General features: G+C 40.4%; 1 protein-coding gene across 8 annotated transcripts in view; it reads right to left on the bottom strand.

Annotated features, from left to right (window-relative positions):
• Positions 1-8,750: 8,750 nt before the first annotated feature.
• Positions 8,751-23,529, bottom strand: part of STN1 (STN1 subunit of CST complex) — a 40,293-nt gene continuing 25,514 nt past the window's right edge. For all 8 annotated transcript variants that reach the window (XM_086899411.1, XM_086899413.1, XM_086899416.1 and 5 more), the window contains 6 exons: positions 23,192-23,353; positions 21,801-21,912; positions 20,899-21,061; positions 14,173-14,295; positions 13,584-13,656; positions 8,751-9,724 (listed from right to left, as the gene is read on the bottom strand). In XM_086899411.1, the coding sequence (XP_086755537.1) occupies positions 9,567-9,724; positions 13,584-13,656; positions 14,173-14,295; positions 20,899-21,061; positions 21,801-21,912; positions 23,192-23,353 (791 nt within the window). In that variant the 3' untranslated portion in view covers positions 8,751-9,566. The remainder of the gene's footprint in view (positions 9,725-13,583; positions 13,657-14,172; positions 14,296-20,898; positions 21,062-21,800; positions 21,913-23,191; positions 23,354-23,529) is intronic.

The raw sequence follows: 23,529 nt of genomic DNA, 5'->3' as shown, positions 1-23,529 counted from the left end.
TTCAAGAGGACCCTGTCATGCTGGCAATTTTTTTGTAAATAAGCATTTGAGTTGTAAATTGAAAACACTTGGGTCATTAAATCAGTGAGAAAATAAAACAAGGGACAGGCTTTTCTTTGCTCCATTAGGGCCGTTTCTAATGTCTCTTATTAATTCATGGCATGTCACTGTAGATAGGTAACTGCCCCTGAATGTTAACCATGCTGGGGTCTAACAGCCCTGTCTGTGGCGGCTAGAATTGTTGTTAAAGATGATTTTCCCTTCTGTTTTCTGGCTGGGCAGCCAGGTGGAACACAGTGTTTTCCTGTCCCCATTAACTGAAGACACTCTAACAGTGCTCAGCACCCTGGGGGGGGAAGTAAAATGCCATGAGCTCAGCCCCTTGGGGGAAGGGGAACTGTGCAGTGCTGTGCATGACAGATTAGCCACACAACTCATTACTGGCAACTGGAGTTGCATGCATAATCCACTAGACATGGTACTAGAGATGTGCCCCTTAGGGTTTTATTGGCTCTGATGTGCAAGAGCACAACACAGAGCCTTTGTTACACTCCCGTCTCAGCTTCTGTACTTACAAAACCTCAGCTTCTTAAAAAGGCTGCTTTCCATGCAGTCCTTCCACTTCAGCATTTCAACATACACAGCTTTTGATAGGAATGACAGGAATGGTAGAGCTTGTCTGGCATTCAAATCTCAAACTCTGAAACAAAGCATGGTGTGATCTTTTTTCCTTATTTTTTTAAAGCCATTTGCATTTCATCTTCTTGGGAGATTACTGTTCTTTGAATGAAATTCACTTGGAGATAAATAGGCCTAGCTAATATGGTAGAGGGTAGCTGAAGGAACCAGCAGCAGTGCTGGCAGAGCAAGTCCCCCTTCCTCTAGCCCAGTACTTTTGTGCCCCTTCCCCTCCCAGCCTCCTCAGCAGAGTGCTGCTTTGTCAGCCCCTCTGTGCAATCTAATATAATGGAAAAAACAAAATAATCATTCCTTCTGCAGGCAGTGTACATGCTTTTCCAACGGCATAACAGCTTTTACTTACATTATGAGTAAGAGTTGCTTCACCTTCTGGACTTAAATTATAGAGTATCCTTTCCTTGAAGCAGCTATCTTACCGTTTAACCCTTTCATGGCTAACGGTATTTTTCAGTCCTCTATTAGCAGCTGTGGATGAAGGATTTCCCTCTGTGGTACGTGCACTGCACGGTGTTTAGGGTGGTAGCAGCACATTGCACATTGCTTTTCATCCATGTACACTTTGTACTTCCATTTTTACAGAGGCTTTGTAGATATATCTTGAAGTGCCTAAAAATTTAAGTAAGCCCAAGACACATTTTTTTTTTTATTTATTATATATGTGTCAGGCTTACATTTGAGACAGCTGAATTTTACCAAACTGATCACAGGTTTGAACTGGGATCCCTCAGGTTTCTTCCTGGATGCTATCCCTGACTTCAGCACAGTCACTGTTCTCAAAACAGCACATTTTGGGACTGGTTTCTGTCTTATCCTCTGCAAAAAATGTGGTAATCTCCATTATTGAAAACATGGGCTTCTTAAAATAAAGTCAGTCTAGGAAGAAATAATCTTTCTTTGTATTTTCTTCCCATGTTACCTCTATGTATACATACATGGACACTGAGATTTAAAATTTCCACCAATCCCTTTTGAAATTTGAATTTCTTTGTTAACTATTTTTTACTCATTCAACCCTTTCTGAAACCAAGCAGTAATTTTATTTGGCTGCACAGTCCCTAGAGAAAGTAGAAGAATTTATCTGCCAATATCCAAACCAGAAAACATTTGACTGACAGACTGTGAACTATAAAAATGTACAAATAAAAATTATGAAAAGTTGCTTGTGGAACTGTAGTTTGAACACAAGTGATGAGCACATGAACTTGGCACTGTAAGAAGAATCTGTAACATCCAACTTCTACCACTCAGCACTGGTGTGCATTAACTGTTTGTTTTGTTAGCTTTATGCAAAAGCAAAGTGGTTTTCCCAACTGAGAGACTTCTGTAGGAAGAGCACTTTTGGATCTCCTCAATAGCATCATCCCATGGGTAGACATGGGTTAGGTTTTTTCTCCGGTCATTAGACTGGGATTAGACTTTGTAGGGCAGTAGTGGAGATGCTAGAAAAAGAAAATGCCCTGTAGGATGTTAATTGCTTGTAACAAGAAATAAGATCATCCCAAAACAAAAAATGCCCTGTGGAAAGCAAAGTTACAATTTCTCTAGTGGAGCCTGTTGCAGGTGTGCTTTTCAGCTTGGAGCAGTGGACACACCATCTACGTAATTCCAGGCATTTATCTGGATCCAGACATGTGTTAAGCCCTGACTATGCAGCACCAGGAATGCAAGCCTAAAGAACCACTTCACCGATGGACTCTTTCTCAGCCACTTTTCTGGTGACTGAGGCACACAAACGACCTGTGAGACAAGGGCACCTTTACCCTCAGGATCATCCTCATCAGTTCACGACAACATCTGTGTGACAATTACATTATCCTGAACATTTTGGTCCTCAAAGGCATGTTGGTGGCAAACTTTCACGTCAGCATCTAACTTTGGGCACCCAAGGCACTGGTCTTTTAGGAAGGGCAAAACACTCTGCAGAATGCACCTGTTCAAGGATAGTGTAAGGAAGGCAGAGGAATAGCATATAAATACTGCTGTGCTCGATGTAAATTCACTCAGCTGTTTATGCAAAATGTTCTCTTACTCCATTTTTCCTGACCTCATTTCCTCCTCTACTTTCTAACTGCAGAAAATAAAACAGTACAAGTCCTTGCTTTCATTACATGCAACACCTGCTGCCTGTTCTGAAACAGATGTCTACAGCATCATTAAGCAATTATTTCTTTAGCCTTTTTCAGTAGGACTCATTTCAAACGTCTTTGTGCTAAATCCTCCTCCTTCAGCTTCCTCTGTACTTCTCATCCTTTGCTACATTCAGGGTTCCAACAAAAACTCTTCTCTACATCAGTTTGCTGTTGTTATGTTTGCCCTGGATCACTGTACTCACAGGAGGACAGAGACCATAACTTCTTTGAATCAGGAATTAAGTTCAAGAGATTTTACTGGGGAAAAAAGACAAGGTGAGGACAGAAAACAGTGACAGACATGAGTCAGCAGTGTAGGCAGCAGTTCAGAGCACCAGCTGGCTCAGAGGTATTTTGTGGACAATGTAGCAAAGAAGAGTTTTACATGAACACAAGGACAGCCCCTACACTCTCAAAGCAAATGACCAATATTGTCAACAAGAGAAAAACCCAGCCCCAAGCACTATTTTCATTTCTGTACTACCTTTGTTCCTTGCCAAGAGTACATTAGAGTTAGGCCTGCAGGACTTGTAGGACTCCATTGTTGGGGAAGACAGTTGAGGGAATAGATTCCTCCCTCCTATTTCCAAATATTGCTGTAATATTTGGCTGAAGTCCACTCCTGGGAGGAACCATGAACTTTCCAGGCCAATAACAGACTTGGCACATACTGCATTTAATCATGTTGGTTGCTATGCAGTGATATACGTTTGCTATTTATCTTACCTTGTTTCCAGCAGAGCGATGTGAAGGTGGCAGAGAGCTCCAGTTCTAGCTGGTAGAGAAGGAGTGTGCCTTCTTCCAGTGAACAACAAAAAAGCAAGCTAAAACAAGAGCTGTAGGACATGTTGTGCCAGGTTAATTGGCACTGCAGTGTTCAGTAGTTAACACTTACTGAAAATTGTTCCTTTAGGTTATTTCTTTCATTGGCAAATTCCTATTCTCAGGCAATCTTGTTAATCTGGGCTGGTTTCAACTTGTAAGTTGCTGTGACTAGATTAGTATAGCCTGCATTGCACATTAAAAGATATTAGTGGAAATAGGCTGGTGGCATCATTAACAATCCATTGCTAAACTTTGTACCCCAATGCAGCTTTACCAGATTTTAATGGATTTCCAGTTTACAAATGACTGTTTTAGGGCAATCTCTATGAGGAAACTTCTGCAAAAACTGTCCAATCATTTCTTAAAAGAGCACTTGCAGAACAAGTACTTCTTGTGGCAGCTTAAGTTACAGGAACAGGTTCTTTGAGACTGTCCCATGTGTGGTTCCTCTGGTGTTGTCTTTCTTCCTTCCCTTTGATGGAGGCACTGATTTAGGCTTTCCTCTTCTATCAGTGCATCCATTTCCTAAAAAAGTGCCAGACTGTAATTGTTCAGGGTCCTTCACACTTCTTAACTAGCCAAAGTCATTTGGGGTGGTGGGAGAGAAGTTGACAAATGCCCAGACACACAGTATAATCACATCAGAATAGTCACAATTTCTCAGACAAAAAAAACCAGACTATAAAGAGGACTACACTAACTGGGAGACACACGAGTTAGAAGTCCACATCAGCTTTACAGATCATGTCTGCAATGAGATCTGCAAGGACATGCAAGTGGCAGGGAGAGGCAGATAGCTTCTATCAGGGGCGTGACTTCTGTTTGTTCAGGTTTGGGCAAGGCATGACTCTTATTTTTTAGTTACATTTTTTTTTGTACTTGGATACCTGCAAAAAACTCACAACTATGATATTTAGGGTGCTACTGAATCTTCAGGAGAGTGGGGTGGAAAGAGCAGCTCTTTCCTGGTGCAAACTACACTGGGAAGAAAGTGGCCTCTTCTGGTGCCTAGACAAGGAGCAAAGGACAGCCTGCTGGAAACAGAAAAGGCTGTGAACAGTCCTGGGTCAGTTAGGCAAGGGGATTATTCTGAAAGCTTCAATTGCCAGATGTTGACAAGGATATTTGAGTTAGGAAAGATATAGGGAACAAAAGAGAGGAAGGGATTTTGACAGGATCTGTGACTGTGAATGAAATGAAGGGCCCGAGTAACAAGTCAGAGGGGAGAGTGGAGCTCAGGAATAGATGAAAGAAATTAGGGAGAAAGTCTCTGTGCCTGGCAGGGTATATTGCTGGGAATGAAACCCAAGATCCTTGGCTCAGCATTTCCCTGCTGCCCACAAGGATCCACAAAAATGTTGCTGTAATGCTGGGACTCCTGGAGGATGGTAACCAATTATTGTAACTATTCTTTTATCTTTGTGGCTGAACTTTTTTTTTTGCTCTAGCCTGGAGAGTTGGGGCAGGAGGACTGGAGACTGTGCTGAAAGACAGCAATAAAGAACACAGCGCTGCACTGACAGGAAGTTTCAAAATTCAGGGTGCCCATGGGATCTGAACTTGCTCCCCTCCCATTTAGAGGTAAGTATAAAGATACAAATCTTTGCTAGGCACATCTCTTCCCCACAGGATCAGCTTACTCTCAAAGTAAACCAAACTGCATTTCTTTGACAAACAGATTTCTAGTACTTTGTCTCATAATTCTCTGTGTGGCTCCATGCCTCACTGGCTGTTCATTGAATTCCTACGTTGAATAATGAATCAGCAACTCCTATTTATGGTATTCATCACTGGAATACACAAGTACACACAGATCCAAAACAGTAACAGCTTTTAGTCATGTAACCAATATTTAACTTTGTCATTTATTATTTTGAAAGTAAAGCTTCATTTCCCAGGCAGCTTGTGTAAAATCCATACCTTCGTGGGTCCAAATTTAAAGATTTCAGAACAAGAATACTCAGAACTCATTTATCTGGATTTCTATTTTTATGAAGTCATCTAAGAAGTCATTAGAAATATGATTCCAGGAAAAATATGATATAAATAAAACCAGGGAGACCCTCATTTGCCTTGGAGAGCAAGACGACAAGACAAGCAAAGCAATATGCAAGGAAAGTGAGGCATAAAAATATAAAGCTATTAGTACTAAAAAAGTCTAAAGTTCCTCTCCAGCATTTATCCATTCACTCTCTCCCACAGAGCCACAGAGTTCTTCTCTAATAGCTCCCATAGAGCTTTTAATGACTAGGATTACGAAAAAAATGAGGCTTATGCCCTACACGGGGAATTGTATTATTCCCAGTTTACAGAAGGGGGAAACTGAGGTATGAAGTAACCTCATCTCCCCTCTCACATAAGCAGAGGGCAGGGACTGAAGGTAAAGCTGTTTCTTTGTTTCCTCACAAGAAAAGCAATCACCATGCATTTTGCCAGAATAGAATATTGAGATTCTTAAGTAATTTTTGTTCCCAGGTGTTGCATTTCTATGGAAACTTACCTTTTTAAGGTAACAGAAATGCTGACTGATTTTAAAAATTCCATTTTCCTTACCTACCTTTTACTGGCATAACTGTTGCTATGGAAACTGGAGCTGGCCATGAAGCAGTTCTACAACATGAATTCTCACTTGTCAGCTTCACATTAAAGTACCACCTTCTAAGTCCTTTAATAAACCAGTAATAATTGTGTTGCCTAACGAGTTTTTATATTAAACAAAACAAGAAAGAATGCTTTCACTGAATCCTCTGTACAATATTTCATAGGTGTGGTCTAAGAATTTTAACAGTGTGCTTGATATGACTCTGTTGGTTAAGGATATGATCTTTAAACAGAGAGACAGTTTATTTGCAGTAAAAGCCCTAGTGTGTGTAGTTCGACTTACATAAAGGTGACTTATACCAACATGGGTATGTCTAGACTGCTGTCACAGAAGCACACTGTAGAGATACTGAGTGAATGGGTAAATCAGCCTACAGTGAGCTCTGTGCTCCCACAGCTCCTCGGGGTACTGCTGTGCAGGCACATGCATGTTGTATTCCCCATAGGTGCAAGAGGGAGTGCTCTCAACCAGAGTAACCTGGGCTGGGTGGCTACTGTGGAAAAAAGAAAGCATGTAAGCTTAAGACACAGCTATTCTGTAGAGATAGACAGAATCTGTGTAGCTTAAATCTAGGCTCCTCCATTAACTTTAGCTTAACCTTTCACTCTTGTAAAAACTATAGGCTCCCTTGTGTTTATTCATCTTACTTGCCTGAGACAACTCATCTGAGAAAAATCCCTTTTTTCCTGTTAGGGAACAAACACCATCAGAACACACCCTCCATCACAAGAGTCAAGCACTCCAGCAAGGATCAACTTAAAAACTTCCAGGGACAGTTTCTTTCCAGAATAACTTACCCGTGTTTCCTGAGATAAGTTCCTTCCACCTCATCTCCAAGGCTTTGCAGTTGTTCAGTGCTTTGAAACTGCAACAGGGGCAGGACCGATGAAGATAGAAGTGTCTGCCCTTTCTACCTCCAAGCACAGAAAATCAGTGGACAGGGATTTTAGGCAAACTTTACACAAAGAAACACATCTAAAACACAGTAAGTGCAGCCTCAGGGTTGGAGGCAACAGAATTTGCTTGTGTAACTATACAAACTGCAAAGCCCAAAGATGTAATCCTATTTTGGTAAGAATTTATTATAAAGAGATCCTAAAGAGCAACATGATCTCCAAACTCTCTTTTTCTCCCCAAATTCATCCAGCCCACACACTCAGCTGTCATCTTCAGGAGAACCAGGGTCTTTCTTCTAACTTAAGAGAGATCACCTTTCCCACTGAGCTAGCACTGTTCCTTTAACCCTTTCCCAGCAAAATAAACTTCTGCTAATACAGAACATTTCAAGAAAATGGCCAAGACAGTCTCTTAAATTAGATGCCATACTCTTCCAAATAGTCTGAAACACCTCATACTTTCCTTTAAAATATCCTCAAATTCAGGCCAAATAAGCAATTTAACCATATGTACTGCTTGGTTATGGGCAATTCCTGAAGCAAATTTGAATTTAGGATTCAATATTCCAAGCTACTTCTTCCATAGACAGCCTTGTTTTTAAGCATCACTTCAAACTGATCAACAATCAGAGCAGGAATTTAAAAAGCAATTCTCCCCAGTGGCCAACCATATCTTCTCATAGGCATAAATTAAAGTTTCAATTCCCTTTAGTACCACTTGACTCAGAACCTGCCTTCTTTCCCTGACTGAGAGATATTCAGAGCATGGGGAGGGAGTCAGGAACAAATATTCTACAGCTCTTCCTTAATCCTCTTCTATTTCCTTCTGCACAGGTACATCCCTTCAGCACCTGTTCAGGGCCCATATTGTGATCTGACTAGAAGGTACCTGACTCAAAGCAGAGAAACATGAGGAGTAGGGAAATCTGTGAGGAAACCAACTATTGAGTCCTGCAGCAAAAAGGGAATATGCAGCAAATGAATGATTCATACACACGAACATCTCTTTAAGGCCAGAGTTTTCCACAGGCCTCTGAATGCAAATGCCAAATATTTTGTCATACTTTTCTCTTAGCCTATATCTGCAGCCAGGGCTTGGAGTGAGGCAGATAATATAACAAACCAGAGAGCTGGCACACATGGGGCTACTCACTGGCTTTCCTCATGCATATGGTTTATTTTTCCCTGCTATGTCAATCCTTATAGGGCTTTACCACTACAGCTGCCTCCTGGGAGTCTGCTATTTCAACTGCTACAGGGTAGGTGCAAAGGAAAGAAGGATAAATTCAATCTTTTGTACTCTTTTCAAGTTAAAGGTCTCACCTCCACACAATAAATGAAACAGGTTAATTAAACAGACAAGCCCCTGCAGCAGCAAGGCCTCTCTAAGGATAAATATCGAACAACTTTGCTTTTTTACTGTTGCACATAACAGAGTTATAATTATTCCAGATCAAACATCTTGCATAGTAACCTTCTTTAGGCCAGTGTTGTTTCTTCTATGCCTTGTGTTCTTCTGCAAGCACAGATATGGGCAGTATTTTACCACAACAGTGACAAAGAATAAAAGACACAGAAAGCAACAGGCAGAGGAAATTACAGTGGGTCTCAGTGGCTTCTGTATATTTTTTTCCAAAGCATCTCATTTATATTTTACCATTTGTGATGTAGGAAGCAACTGAAACAGCAAAACAATAGATGATCTTGAAAATTCTGGTCTGAGGAGGAACAGCAACAATAGGCATCAGTAGCACAGATGGGAATGCAGAGGAATGCAGACATGCTTGACACCAGTGGGAAAGGCTGCAGGATGGGGAAGGGATGTAGGACCCCTTTCCTGAATATTACCTCACAGAAAATGGTGAGGGTTGCTTTGGTACTGGGAAAGCTGTCCAGATTGAGGACTACATATTCACAGACAAAGGTGCACCAGCACTGCCAGGAAGAATAGGCAAATCCTTCTGCTTGTGTGTCCTTTCTCTAGGCGGTATGAAATTCACATAAAAAGAAAGATCCACAGCTATTGCCACGTGAAAGTTTACAAGATCAGTCTTTAAGCCAGAAAAATGTCTCCTTAGATGATCACTGCTGTAAACTGATCTTCAGTAGTGACTTTTCTTTAGGCTCACTGGATGCACATGTGAGGATGGTCAATGTCTCATCCTACTCCAGTAAAAGAGCACAGTTTATTTTCCAGTTGCCTGCTAGATTAGAATGTCCAGAATCAGTTTGATATCACTAGGAATAGCAAGGAAGTCAGCAAGAATATTAAAAGAAGTATTTGAACAATTTCTCTGAAGCTGGACAAAAATAGCATTTGGAGAATCAAAAGGCTCTTTTTATCCACTATCTAGATCATACCAGCTAATGACAGCTTCTCACAGTCTCTCAACCTCTCTTTCTTATCTTTTCTCTTTAAAATACCATAAAATATCCTTCCATTGTGCTGACAACATCACTGTTGTTCTCTAGCAGTTCCAAGACACGCTGCATCACCACTTCAGCCAGAGAGGGGTTGTAGCTCTGCCGAACACAACTCAGGACATGAAGGAAATGGCAGCCTTTTTCAGCATCTGCAGAGAAAAGGAAAATGCAGTCAGGCATGGAAAAAATATTTCACTCTAACTATATCTTTTGAACTATCATAATACAGATCAATAATGAAAAATCCCAGAGTCCTAGATACTGAAAGAGACGCGTGTATTCAGAAGAACGAGATCCTGACAGTGCCTACAGTTCTCCAATTATCAACTGTTCCCAGTGACTTTTCTGGGAAGTATCAGGGTAACAGTAGTAATGAGGGTGAGAGATAACTCAAGTCTTGCCAACTCTTAACATACAAGGCTCAGTACAACTTGATGAGGAGTTTAATAATGGAAGGATACCTCCATTGTCTACTTGTACAGGCCATCCAGTTTTTGCAACTTCAGAAGGAACAAATGAAAGTCATTTTATTGAGACCAAACTTCACAACCCTCTAGCACAGCAGGGAGGTATGTGGCATGGGCCTGTAACCGCTGGCCCAACGCTGGCACCTTGTGGAAAAATTGCTACACTGCAATTGCATTTACCTCACAATGCTATCCCATCCCTACCTACCCTGCAGACTACTCAGACAATTACGGGAGTAGGAAGTCACACAACCATCAGTATCAGATTTTATTTCCTTTTAAGTGAAATTAGCCTGCAATGTACAAGAGAATAGAAGTTTAAAATAACCCCCTTTGCTAGGGACAAGCACAGAGGTCCTTCATGGCTGTCTGCATCTATTCTGTGCCAGGTGGAACATTGTTCAAAGCTGTCCCAGTCATCATTTCCTCCAACACAGCCTGTAACCCGCTATTCATCAGTGCTGCAAGTTCCCAGTCCCCCAAGTGCTGAAGTCCACAACATATTTCTCCACAGCAGCTGACAATGGAAAACACACATAAATCAGATATATCAGCACAAATTATTTTCCTTCTTAGCTCACATGATGCAAGGCAAGTTCGATAAGGGTACTGAGAAATTGTCATGGGCCAGGGAGGACCCTATATTTTGTTGGCTTTTGTTTTTTTAGTTAATTCTCTACTCTAGAATCTGCTGGGCCCCAGAGCTGCCTTAGAACCTGCTGAGAAAAGTCACTGGTATATAGTGGTGAAAAAACCAGTTCAGCCTAATTCTGATTAGGCTGTGAATCAGGCAGAAATACTTCCTCAGAAGTATCCAGCATGACAAAAAGACCTTTGTGGCTAATAGTCAAAAATGTTTCCACTACCCTGGGAGAGGTAAAGGCAGAGAACAGAACAATGCTTCTACCTGGTCATAATGACTGCTTTTGCAAACAAAATGGGTAGCTGCACTTTGCATTTGTCATAGGTTTGTCATAAGAAGGTCAAATTGCCCATCCCTGATCTAGAGAACTTAAATCTCAGTGAATTACATTAATGACTCAACAGTACAATGTGTTCTTTTCCCCTTGATACTGGTAGAAAATGGCACTTTGAGGCAGCTGCAGGTATGTACAATGATTATGTAACCCCCAAATATTCCTGACATCCTGGGTTCTTGCTTTTGTCCAGCAGCTGAGGGAAGATAGACTGTCATTAACTGTCCCACCTGACAGCATCAGAGGGGACAGAGTTACAGAACAACAACCATTTGCCCACTGAAGATATTTCACACAGGGTCCACTGTGACATTAAATTTAACTTCAAGTGGTTCTGGTTTTTGTCCTCTCTACCATTAGCCTGATCTAAGCCTAAAATTTATAAAACTGAGAAACAGAGCAAATTTATAAAACAAAGAAACAAACAATCCAAAACCCAAATACATTTTGCAGTTCAGTCTGGAGTCACAATGTGCTACCTGGCTATATTAAGTTTCTAGATGGATCCACAGTGGTCTCTCATGAGTGCATTTAAGATCAAGAATTATAAGTGGAGCTAAGGACAAGGATTGTCATGTAGGCACATTACAGATCAGGGCTTGTGCAGCTCTGAGTAGGCATGCAAGATTTATTTTTTTTTTTTAATTTGTACAATAGTTTCAGAAAGCTGGGTTGGGCCTGGGAATGTGTCACAACTACAGCAATGGGGCAAGGCGTTGCCGGGAAAACTGGCAGAGAAGAGTTTGATTTGTCATAAATCATCCTTCTTGTCATGGAAGATTACTATGAATCTTGGAGGAAAACGGGTAGGAATTTCCTGCAACAAAGAAGCCGAAGCCCTAGAGGCGAATGGCCATGTGCTGTTCTCTCCCTGGAGCCAGGCGGGCGGCAGGGACCGGCAGAGGGGGCCGGAGCAGCACCGAGCTCCGCGCTCCTGCATCAGCCGCGGACAGCAAACAGCCCCCGCCGTGCCCTGCTGCTTTCCACTGAAGCTTCTTGGCTTTGCTTCTACTGCCAATGACCAGGACATTAAAATGGTCCTTCTGGAAACCAGCAAGGGGACGCTGACCTGGAAATTGTCCTCTTTACAATGGGAAACTAAGTCGACGGAAAGCTTCAAGGAGAACAAGAGGGTTTGTGAAACAGTTATTAATTTTAAACTGCTTATTATGAAAAATATGGTTTTGAGGACTTGGGACTCTTCAAAGTCTTTTCTATGACTGATCTACAAATTACTCTCTGCTGTTGACTTTCCTGACCGAGAGAACTTGCCAACTTCTCACGGATCACAGAGTACTTTTATCAGTGTGACAATGGACAAAAGAAGGGAACAAACAGGAGGCAGTCACTCAGTGCCTCTGTCAACTGAATAGAGGTTCTGGCCTCGATAGTGACACAGTCATATAAAAAAAGCAGGTTACCAGGAGAACCAGCTGATGCATAAAATGAGCAAAGGAATTATGTGACTCTTAGAGAAATTATGTTTGTATTTGTTAATTGGATAAAAGACAATTAAACAATGTGATACAGTAATTTTTTGCACTGAAACACCCTCAGGCAAACAAGCCCATATTAACCTGCATGCCCAGTAGTAACCTCTTCTCCCAAGTCTACAAGTGTCTACAAGTGTACCACTTCTAAAGAGAGAAAGTTAAAACTCAAACTTGATATTTGCTTGCTTAGCCTTTTTTTTCACTGCAGGATAACCATTATACTCCAGGTCCTACGAGTGCTATTGTAGTTATGATAATATAGGGATATGAGCAATTTAAGATTTCATGCCTTATGTTGCAGTCAGTCATTTATTCTGTACTAAAGCACATTCTATCCCACAAATAGCTGCACTCTGGCATCAAGTGATCCCTGCTGACACATTCTATCCCATGAACTGAAAGACACTCTGTGGCAATGTACCTGCGTAATTAGCACACATTCAAGTCAAACATAAGTTATCACGCTGACAATAAGACACAATAGTTTGGGGGACAGGGATAACTCAGAAGCACCTGAGGTACATTATCTGAAAAGACTTTGTTCGACTGAAATCCTTAACTAAAAAGAAAAACCTGAGCTCTGCCTGAGCTTAAAATCTCCAGAGAATATCCTACTGACTTAAACAAGTTTAATTGTTGACTTGAAGGAGGTGGGTATTTCACCTTTCTGCATGGTCACTTTTGTGTCAACTCCCCTGTAGGAACTGAACCAGCAAGATTTGCTACTTCTCCAGAGAGCAAAGCAACAGCTGCTAGGTGGTGACCTGACTTCATTACATTTGGTTCCTCCCAAAATCCAACTGTTCTCAAAAGATATAGATCTAAGATAATGGCTGCTTATTTCACATTGGAGAGGTTTGCTTCCTGCTGGGCACACCTGGTCTTTCTCTCTCCGTGCTCACAGGAAGCTGCTCCTGCACTCCTGCTTTTAGCTGTACTGATTATCTACACCAGCATCAACTCGAGTTCAAGGGTGAGGACAAGCAGCATATCCAATCCAGCAGCAGGAGGAGATATTGTCTTCAGTATATCAGCACCAGCTCATCAGAACTTGATCACTATGCTACTTACGCCTGGGTTTTCGACAGTCTTCTTTAATCACATCAAGCGTCACTTTAAACAGCTCCTTATCATGGTCAGTCACCTGAAGAAAAAAGAAGAAACTAGCCTTGCTGTTGAAAAACAATTCAATGCCATAGTGTATTCTGAGCTAACACTGTCATAATTATATTCTGCATTTTATGCTGCTTCCAAGACTAATAATGAATGTCAAATCTTCAGGCATAATTTTTAGTACTATTAGCAGCATCCATGAGTTAGGTGAAGAACATGACACAACTGTTTGACCCAAAGGACAGTGACTGACTCAGCAGAACAGCAAGCTTGAACCCACTTTGATAAGGAGAACTGTCCCAGGCTCCAGGTTTCAGTGAGCTCAGCTGGATCAGAGACAGAATTTGGAACAACTCAGTGGGTGATACAGAGGTACAACCAACAGTGAAGTAAGCTGCAGAAAAGATTTTGAGTAAACTGACAGCACCTGGATGTCCAGCTTCTCCTTCTGAAACATTTCTACTATTTCTGCAATATTTTTACTGCTTTTACCAATTATGAAAGTCATACCACTGAACTTGTTTGCAACCTCAATTCCATTCCTTACATAGTATAAGTCCTTGGAGCTGCTAGGTTTCTGGAAAACCACCCCTTTTTCTTGTAGCATCTTTATTGCTTCCTTAAAAACACTGTGAATCCTTTTGGAACTGGAGTTACTTTTTGACTTCACCTGGATGGGAAGAAAGGAATGAAACAGATGGTGAGAAATCTCAGCTCAACCCAAGTTACCAGACACTCCAAAAGCTCCAGACACTTTCAAGAAGAAGATAACTTCAGGTCCTTTTTAACATGAATTTTGTTACACATTTTTCTTCATTTAGTAATTCACAAATCACATCTGTTATGTATGAAATAACCAATATCTCTGAGCTTTAAACAAATCCCAAACACCAGAAGCATGTACCATTCTTAAGGAATCACAATCTCTAAATAGCCTTCTTTGTGATTAGCAGCACTTTGGTGATGTACCGAGATTTCTTTTTTTGGAATATACTTATGATGCTTGCAGATCATTTGACTTTTTGATAATCGACCTTTGTTCAGTTTCAGAGTTTTCCTGGTAATAAGGGTAGGAAGGTAGGAAAATCAGTATATTCTAAGGTGGTATTCAGGAGGAATCCAAGTGCTAAGGACTGGATTCCCATCTCCTGATTTCAAGGAAAGGAGAAAACTGACAAAACCAGTATTTGTTTCTTGTCTCTTTAGTTTCCAAGTTTTTACAAACATTCTGGTCACGTACCCAGGAGCTTCTCTATAGCCTAATGAAATGAAAGGATAAAGAGAATGCAAGAAATTAACACAAGTATATGAAATAAGGATTCAGTTTTGAGGGTAGATGGGAAATTAGTTTCTTGTGAAAGGAGAACAATGTGCCTGGAAATCCATAACTGAGGTTACTTAGAACACAGGGTTCTGTGTTTGGAACACATCTAGCATAGTAGAAGGAAGGAAGGGGAGGGGGAAAAAACAGGGAAAAGCAGTGTTTGTTTAGAAGCAGAAAAGAGCTAAGAGAGTAGAATGACAGCTAAAGAAGTAGAAGGAAATATTTAGTTGTGGAGAAGGGAAAGTATGGGTAGATAAGAGCAAGCTCTTCTCCATCTCCATCTGTCCTGCTATGTCCTTCAACCTCCCATTTATCTATACAGACTGCTTTGGTTTCCCAGTTGCTGTTTTCTCATCTGTTGGGAGCACACTGTGCTCCCTGTGGTTTTCTCTGAGAAGGGAGCTAAACTGCTTCCCACAAACCACCATGTGATAACTAGAACCACACCAGAGCAACCAGAGCTAGATTTGCCAAGCCATTCCTTCAACTATCACTATAAATGCTCCCACCCTGCTCTGAACAAAAATATCAAACTTCACAAATCCTACTTCACTCACCAGAAGCAGCTCAGAAGCCTTGGGAGTGAAGCAGGAAATCACCATGAACTAGAAAGAATGTACATGAATATGCAAAATGGACACTTCAAGAGCAAAGGAAGAATATATTTTCACAAAACTTTCATTCAATACATTTGCAGTTCTCAAATGACACTCCAACAGCCTGGAAGCTGATGTACCTAACTGGGAATAGTTTGGTGATCTGAAAGGGATATTGATGTTAGCATGCATCCCAAGTTTCTCCCTCCTGGGAGATAATGCTCAGGATTTCAACAGGCCATAATCACATCTCTCTGTCCCCAAACAGCTAACTGTTTTTCCTCTCAGTAAAAATAATTGCCAAATACTTCAAGATAATTAACAGAGAACAATGGCTCTTATTCTCAGTTCAGTTTTCCCTGTTTCAGATGGAAGGATTCAGTGCCTGAACCTTGTCTGTCCTCCTGTCCACCACAGCCATCAATCTGGATAACAACAGACTCTACTTCTAATTACAAACTTGCCCATACATCTGGACACTGTTCCAGTCACAGCATTAACACCACTAATTATGGTATTTCTCTTCATTGTGCCTCTTCTGATGAACTGAAGAAACAAACATAAAATGCAGCAGGAAGGATTAAGTGAAGAGTGAATATTTGGTTACAGAAAAGCACATTCTCATAGCCGTATGTAAAATGAAGAGACTTTGCCTCTCACTCAAATGCCGCAATAAATCCTCAAGAATGTAAGAAATTGCTAGCAAAGCAACCAACTCAAGGCTCTGATCAATTTTTAATGTGAAAGCAAACATTTGGGGAGAAAAAAAAAGATAAAAATATTTCCAAAGAAGCACAGTAATTATTCAGTTTGGCTTAGCACTGAAATCCTGACAGAAAAGGGAGATAATTAAAAACAGACTCTGTGTGAACTGACACACAGCTCAGCCTGGATGGATACTGAAACAGAATCACTAAGAATGCAAGTCAAGGCATTGACAGAGTGAAAGCAGTGAGGCCTTATTACAAGTAAGCAGCTGCTACATATCAGCACTCTCTCATATGTGCTGCAGAATCTACGGAAAAGGGCTTCATGGCAGAAGGACTGTTGCTGAAAAACAAATTAGGACTCCTGTCCACTTTAATAATACCATACTATATAATAAAATGCAAAAATATTATATATCATTGATTTTTAATAGTACCATAAAATGACAGGAAAAAATTGGGGTTTTTCCTAGTGTGCCCTAGAACATGCTTCCTCCTCTCCATTCCTCTGGGTAAAGCAGCAATTAAGTTTGTCAACACAGTCTAAAATTGCTTAGTCTGCTCTTTTGGTCCACCCAAAGTATCTCCAGCATCTCATCCTGCAATTTCACACGCCAGTAGCACCTCTCCCCAATACCTCTCACAACGTTCACACCTCCTTTTGCAAAGTGCCCCCCTTGGGCATGCCTTAGTTTCAGGGTGCACCATTTCAGGTTCTCTGAAGCAGTAACAGCAGGGTCTTCCCCCTCTCTTTCAAATCAGATCATTTTCAAATAAATTAAACTGTACATCCAAACATAGGAGTATTCAAGAATCAGCCATCACTTTTGGAAAACATGTAGTGTACATGTGTCTGTATGTAACCTAAGACAGAAGCAGCTATTAAACAATAATTTTACTTTCATTACCTTCACTCCCAAGACTGGCCAAGGGCTCTGTAGCAAAGCCAACAGAAAAACCTATGTATCCAGAATTGAGTTGGTACTTTAATCAATATATTCCATCTGATAGGCCTCACACAGCTTAGTGGGCTGGTGCTGGGCAACCAGTTATTCTCAGATCTTTAAAACAAGACAAATTCTCTGTACAATCAATAATAGTTCAAAGAAATTAAGTGGTACAGGAATTAGTGAGTCTGTTCAAAACACTGGAACTATGTAACCTTTGATTCATTATGAATCACACCCTGATGGTGTTAAAGTTTCCTGGTATAATCACACAAGTGATTCCACTAATAGAATCACTCTTTGCAGTTTTTCATGTAATGTTTAATCCTGGGCTCAGGGAGGTGACAATTTCAGTAAATAGTGGTCCTGGACATGTCAGTCCTGAAGTCCTATAATAAGCTTTGCAATATACATATTTAAAGCAGTGGTGAAGCTTCCTTGAGAGGCAGAAAGACAAAGACTGCATCAAGAACTTACAATGAACTGTGTTACACCTACAGCACACAGACAGTGTGAACAACACTGCTAAATTTCCTGCTTCAACTACTTCTCGTTGGTGACCTTGAGATAATATTCAAATGAAGAGAAGTACAAACAGCACACTCTGGAAAGCACAACCCAAGTTATGTGTCCAAGCCAGTGACATTCACGAACTGGAATGGTGGCATTAAAATAGCACACATTATAGCTTATGCATGGCAGAAGGGCAGAAATATTGTTAATCAAGACTGGCTGGTTTAAAGCATTTAATTCAGTTGAGAAATTGGATGGATCCACTTAACATGTAGCTTTCTTTAAAAAAGGAACCAAAGGCTTGTCCATTAACCAAACGTAATTGCTTTAGTCCAGAAAGTACACTCTGGAGGCTCTCTAAGCACAAAACTACTTTTTCCTCTTTTACTTGTAGTCTTCCTTCTGGTACCCACCCCTCCAGCCTCAAAAGTCACTTGTTTTAAGGGACAGGGAAAAGGCTTATCTATCCTTAGGGATAGATGGGGCACTGGTAATGCAAATGAAAGCTCCAGTGGCTTTAGAACTCATAAAAGATTTGTTAATTTTTAACTATTTTTAGAAGTAGTTAAATTAACTTCCTCATAATCTGTAGACTATAAAATTAAATTTTCACTAGTCTATGTCTAAGAGGAAGAAATTATTTCAGTCCTGCCAGGTGCACCTGCTATAGGGAAATTTATTCCAGAGAGGCAGAAGACTGCACTGCCAGGGAGGTATCAGGACTGGAATGAGGTATTGTAGGACATATATGGGATGTGGACAAGGCTCAGCTGCACCGTAATGCTGAAAAGGAACACAGAGATGCTGCCTACCTCAAAGCATCCCAGCTAACTCCTTCCATCTTCATCCTCTGCTCCACCCCACTGCAGTGACTCCAAAGCAGCTCATCACCTCCCTGGAGAAAATATTCCATAGGGAGACACCCTCCCTCTACGATGAACACCATGCAAGTACTTTAAAAGTTGGGAAAGAGATGAAGGGGTGCACCACCTCTTCTAGGATCACAGGAAAGGAAGACAAAGGAAACAAACAGTGTAACAGTAAGTTATGCTCTAGAACACTGGAATCAGGATTTAAAAAATTACCTATATATCCAAATAACTCATCCTTTTACATCCAGGAAAATGCAAGAAGTGAACAAGAGTGTATATCGTGGCATAGTCTAATTAGCTGAGTTAGTTCTGTAGCTCCTGCCTTGCCAAATAGGTCTGAAGTAACATTGTTCCACATCAGCAACACCATTTATCCTCTTGGTTTGAGGGGAGTGCAAAACAAAAGACTACCAAAGAGAAAAGAAAGGAAGAGGGACAGAAATCAGATCTATTACATTTACTTTTGTGGATACAACTGGATACTTGACCCTTTGCCAATTACGAAAAGTGACACCTTCTAGAGACAGAGCAGAGGAACAAGGAACATTTCCAGAACATTACTAGGCACTCCTCTTAAGGCTTTCACGCCACTTGACAACTGCAGGTCCTTTCTTATGCAAGAACGCGTAAGCTTCTTTGCAAGAAATTAATAGTAAAGGACAATAGGGAGAACTGCAATTTCTAAATAAGCATCTGTGCACCCAAATTCCTGGGACATATACTCACATCCTTGCATCAGGGTCAGGAGAAACTATTAATTATTATGATAGCTCTTCATGACTGCTAACTACAATGATGATACACATTCTTTTTCTTGGTTTGGAGTTTTTGAGTTGTTTTCTTTTTTGGCTAGTTGGTGTTTTGTTCAGGTTGAGTTTTCTTGGGGTTTTTTTTTTGGTCTTTTTGTGTTTGTTCTGCACCAGTTCCTATTTTAAATGACTTTGTAAATTATTTATCTTGGTCTTTCTATAAATGCTGAAATGTTTAAGTTTCCAATATTGGACACAATGGCTACTACTTCCTTTAATGGAAAGTGTTTGGAAACTTTTAATACTGTACCACCTAGTTTAGAAAATACCAGGTGCCATGTTGGATAATCTACTAGCAAACTTTCCTGTCTAAAATGAGAATAGCTCCTGTTAGTGGCAATATCTATGTTTGTTTTAAAGCAAACAAAAAATGCCTTAAATAAAAACAAAACAAAACAAACAACAACAACAGAAAACCCCAAACAAAACCAAAACCAACCCAACCCAGCTATCAAGAACAGCTATCAACAGCAGTTCAACAAGGCCAACAAGAAAAGAGTTACTTTTCATTATTATTTGACCTCATCTGCAAGAGGCTGATTTTTGTGTTATTTTGTTTGGGTTTCTTAAGAACTAAACAAACATTAGAAGTCAACATAACATAGCACTTAACATTACAATGCACATCAAAATCGGGGTGAAAATGGCTGCCAGGGATTTATTTCTTTACAGAAAACAAAAAGGTAAACAAATGAATCACAACACTCCAGCTGAAGTTTCAATTGCCATTGCTTTCATGGTGAAAGACGTAAATGTAAGCTTTTCAGAAATTTATCACTTCATACCAGTTGAGAATCTGGTTCATAATTTATCCAACCTATACAGATTAATAAAAAGCCATTTTACAAAATGAGTTTTGTTCTGTTTCCCATTTTGCAGCTGATCAAGAGGTTGGAACTCATTGGAAAGTTTCTTAACAGTTTGGTTACATGCAACAGCTCGTAAACTGATTTCAATTTAATCCCACCTTCTCATCCTTTCAAACATGGCCTTTCACAATAAGGGATTTCCAATGTGAGAAACATGTAGCTGGGAACACTGTTCATCCACCCATCATAACCTCTTCTTGAAAGCTGCATCTCTATTGATCTATTGAGCTTCTAATGAGAAACAAGACAAAGATTTTGTGCTCCCTTCTACTGATCAGATTCAGGATCTCAAAACTCTGTCCCAGAGAACTCAAGCACCTTAAAGGGATCTCTTTTTCTGACACTGCTACAAATTACAAGTCTAAATAAAGTAGTGACTATGGCAGGCTGTAAGATTGTTCAACCCTAACACAAGATTACCCCTAATAACAGAATGTTCTTACATTACTTTTTTCAGCCCAATTTTATATGTCTAAAGTAACAAGATTTTCTCAAGCTCTGTAAATAATTCATGTGTAAAGCTAAAGCACTAGTGTTTTTTGAATCCTCTGAAGACACAGGTCTTATCTGTTTATGCTTAAATAAAGCAGTATTATTTCCCCCCACTGAAAGCTTGAAACAGGTGCATTCACTCACCTCCTGACAGCTGGGGCTGGGTAGATGCACACCAGCCAGAGACACCAGAGAATCAACTGTTTCCAACTCCTGCTGGTAAAAGGTCTGAATTTTGTTTTCTAATAGAAAGCTTTGCACTTTCTCATGCAGCATATGGATTGAGAAATTCTGACCCTCCAGGCCGCTACAAGGATGTCAAAGGAACATGTCAAAAGACAAGAAATGGGTTTTAGAACAATTATATAAAGTCAGTCTGCTAGACTGGTTTCAAAAGAGGTTTTACTGTCCTTAAAGAATTTGAATTTAAATCCTTATTTAAAACAGCACATTTTTATAAACATAAACATTTAACTGTCCTTCAATCATTTCCTGTTACAGTTTTGTGAACTTAAGATCTGCAGTCTCTGAAAAAACACTAAATGCACCAGGCCTCCCAATAAGCATCTAGATACCCTGAAACTGAGTACAGACATGGGTGTTTGACTCAGTTTATTGAGGTTATGTATTTGTAATTGGACAATGACGAGGGCAGGAGAGCACTTCAGCGGAATAGCTCCTTAACCTTACACTTAAAACAACATCAGGCAAGAATACTTCTCTGTCCTCTCTGCTGACCTCAGCCTCAAGTCTTGTTCTAAAACCTATTTTTTTCACTAGATGAAAGAGGTCTCTACACAGTATTTTACTTTCTTCCTAATATTCACTTTAGTTTAGCATTATAAGTCTTTCTTCAGATTATGGACAGGTATCTCATCTGTATGGATCACCAATTATTTGGCAGAAAAGCAGACTGCTACTATATATTAATGCAGTCTAAATCATAGTCAGACCCTGTCTGTTTTTTTTCCAGAGTTATTACAACAAGTAAACAATCATAATATCCCATACTTTGCCCCAGGAGCTGTTCTGGATACTGCATTTACCTCTGTGTTTCCTCAGGGCCCTTGAAAGGTTTATCATAAACTTCTCTATAGAGAGAGGGGAGCTCCAGCATTCTTGAAATCTGGACATCACACACGGGATCATCCACTTTATCTGGAGAGGCAATGAGAACATGTAGACCCAGCCAGGACGACCATACAATTTTTTTAGCAAGAAAACCTGAGGCAGCACAGCAGAGCTTCACAGCCAGTATTAAATTGGCAAAATTTGTTCACTGTGGTTTTCACATTAAAAAAAAAAAAAAAACCAAAACAATCACCACAAAGGCCAATCCTTCTTTTACAGTTTACAAGGAGGTAAAATGACCTGTTGTGGTGCATTAGAGATTATGCTTTTGTCTGACAACTTATTTAACCAGAATTTATGATCTCTAATTTACCTTTCAGCAATCTTTATCCATTAAATGAAGTTAGCACATAGTAAGGAGCTTTATTTGGGCCAAAGTGAAAGCAATTTAGAGGCTATTTGAATTGCATGTCTCTCTTTGGTATTATTACCAACCCATGAATGGGTTGTATATACTCATAAATCTTCTGTCTGGAAAGGAGGGCTGAACTCCCTTGCAAATTTAAGCTAGAGCTGAAAAATCTAGACTTTTTATCTGACTTACCCAGGGTTTTCAAAAGACAGGCTTTGCTTCACTAAAGAAATAATTTCATTGTTATCTCTGAAAGATCTCACTGGAGAAAACCAACTCTTACACAACAGCACAGACACGGAACTGAGAAGAAGTTATGCAACTGGAAGTTCCCAGAGCACAAGCCGTGGGCTGCAGAGCCCTGCTGCTCAAAGAGCTGTCAGACACAGAAGCAGCACCTGCATGCAGATCTGTGCCTGAGGAACACTTCTCCCTCATCCTGCAGAGCCAGGGAGCTTAGGAGAGGCCAGGCTTCAGTGGGACACTGCCCATATGGTGCTGCCTGCCCATGGAATGGATTGTACAGGCTGTGCCAAACAGCAGCCACTTCTTTAAAGCCCTCAGTGCCCTTGGTGAAGTGGGACACAGAAGGTCACCAGCTCCTTTCCCACAGGCTTTGCCTGCTCTACTTCAACACAGAGAAATCTGAAGAGCAAATCATTCTTGCAGACACCCAACCACAGGATCTGCACAGTATTCTTGTATGCATGCTAATCAGCTTTTACAGTTTTTCCAGGAAAGCCTTGTTTACAGGAGATCTAATCTCACACATTACACAGTGTGTCTTCTAACCTTATGCTGTCACAGTTGAAATAAAGATATACAGATGAAAATGCTTAGAAAAATGAGATGCCAGAAAATAAAGTGGAACTATTAAACTAATTACATACAGGTCAGACATTTTCACAGATTCAGACATCTTAGTTACATATATCACAGATTCATAACACTCACAAAAACATGAAGCCTGAATTTCTCTTTGCTGCCTATAGGTTCGGATGTGACCTCTGACCCTGATGACATCTCCAATTGCCAGCTTGGTTTTCTGGCTTACTATTTCTTGGAGTTTCTTCATCTGTTCAAACACATTGAGACTGCTCGATGTGCTTGGCTGACCTGCAAGAAGTGAGGGAAAGGGAATCAGGCACTAAAGTCAGTGCATTAATTGTCCTTTTGCATTCATCCACCTAAGCACCACATGAGTCATATTACTAAAAAAGGGTAAGGCTCCAGGAACCATGTGCTACCTGGGTAGCAAAACTTCTTGGTGATAAAGTTGGTTTACTGTATTA

The sequence above is a fragment of the Cyanistes caeruleus genome, chromosome 8, assembly GCF_971803275.1.
Source record: "Cyanistes caeruleus chromosome 8, bCyaCae1.hap1.1, whole genome shotgun sequence".
Classification (NCBI taxonomy): Eukaryota; Metazoa; Chordata; class Aves; order Passeriformes; family Paridae; genus Cyanistes; species Cyanistes caeruleus.
The sequence above is the reverse complement of the archived record's forward strand: the minus strand, read 5'-3'. Positions and strand labels throughout refer to the sequence as shown.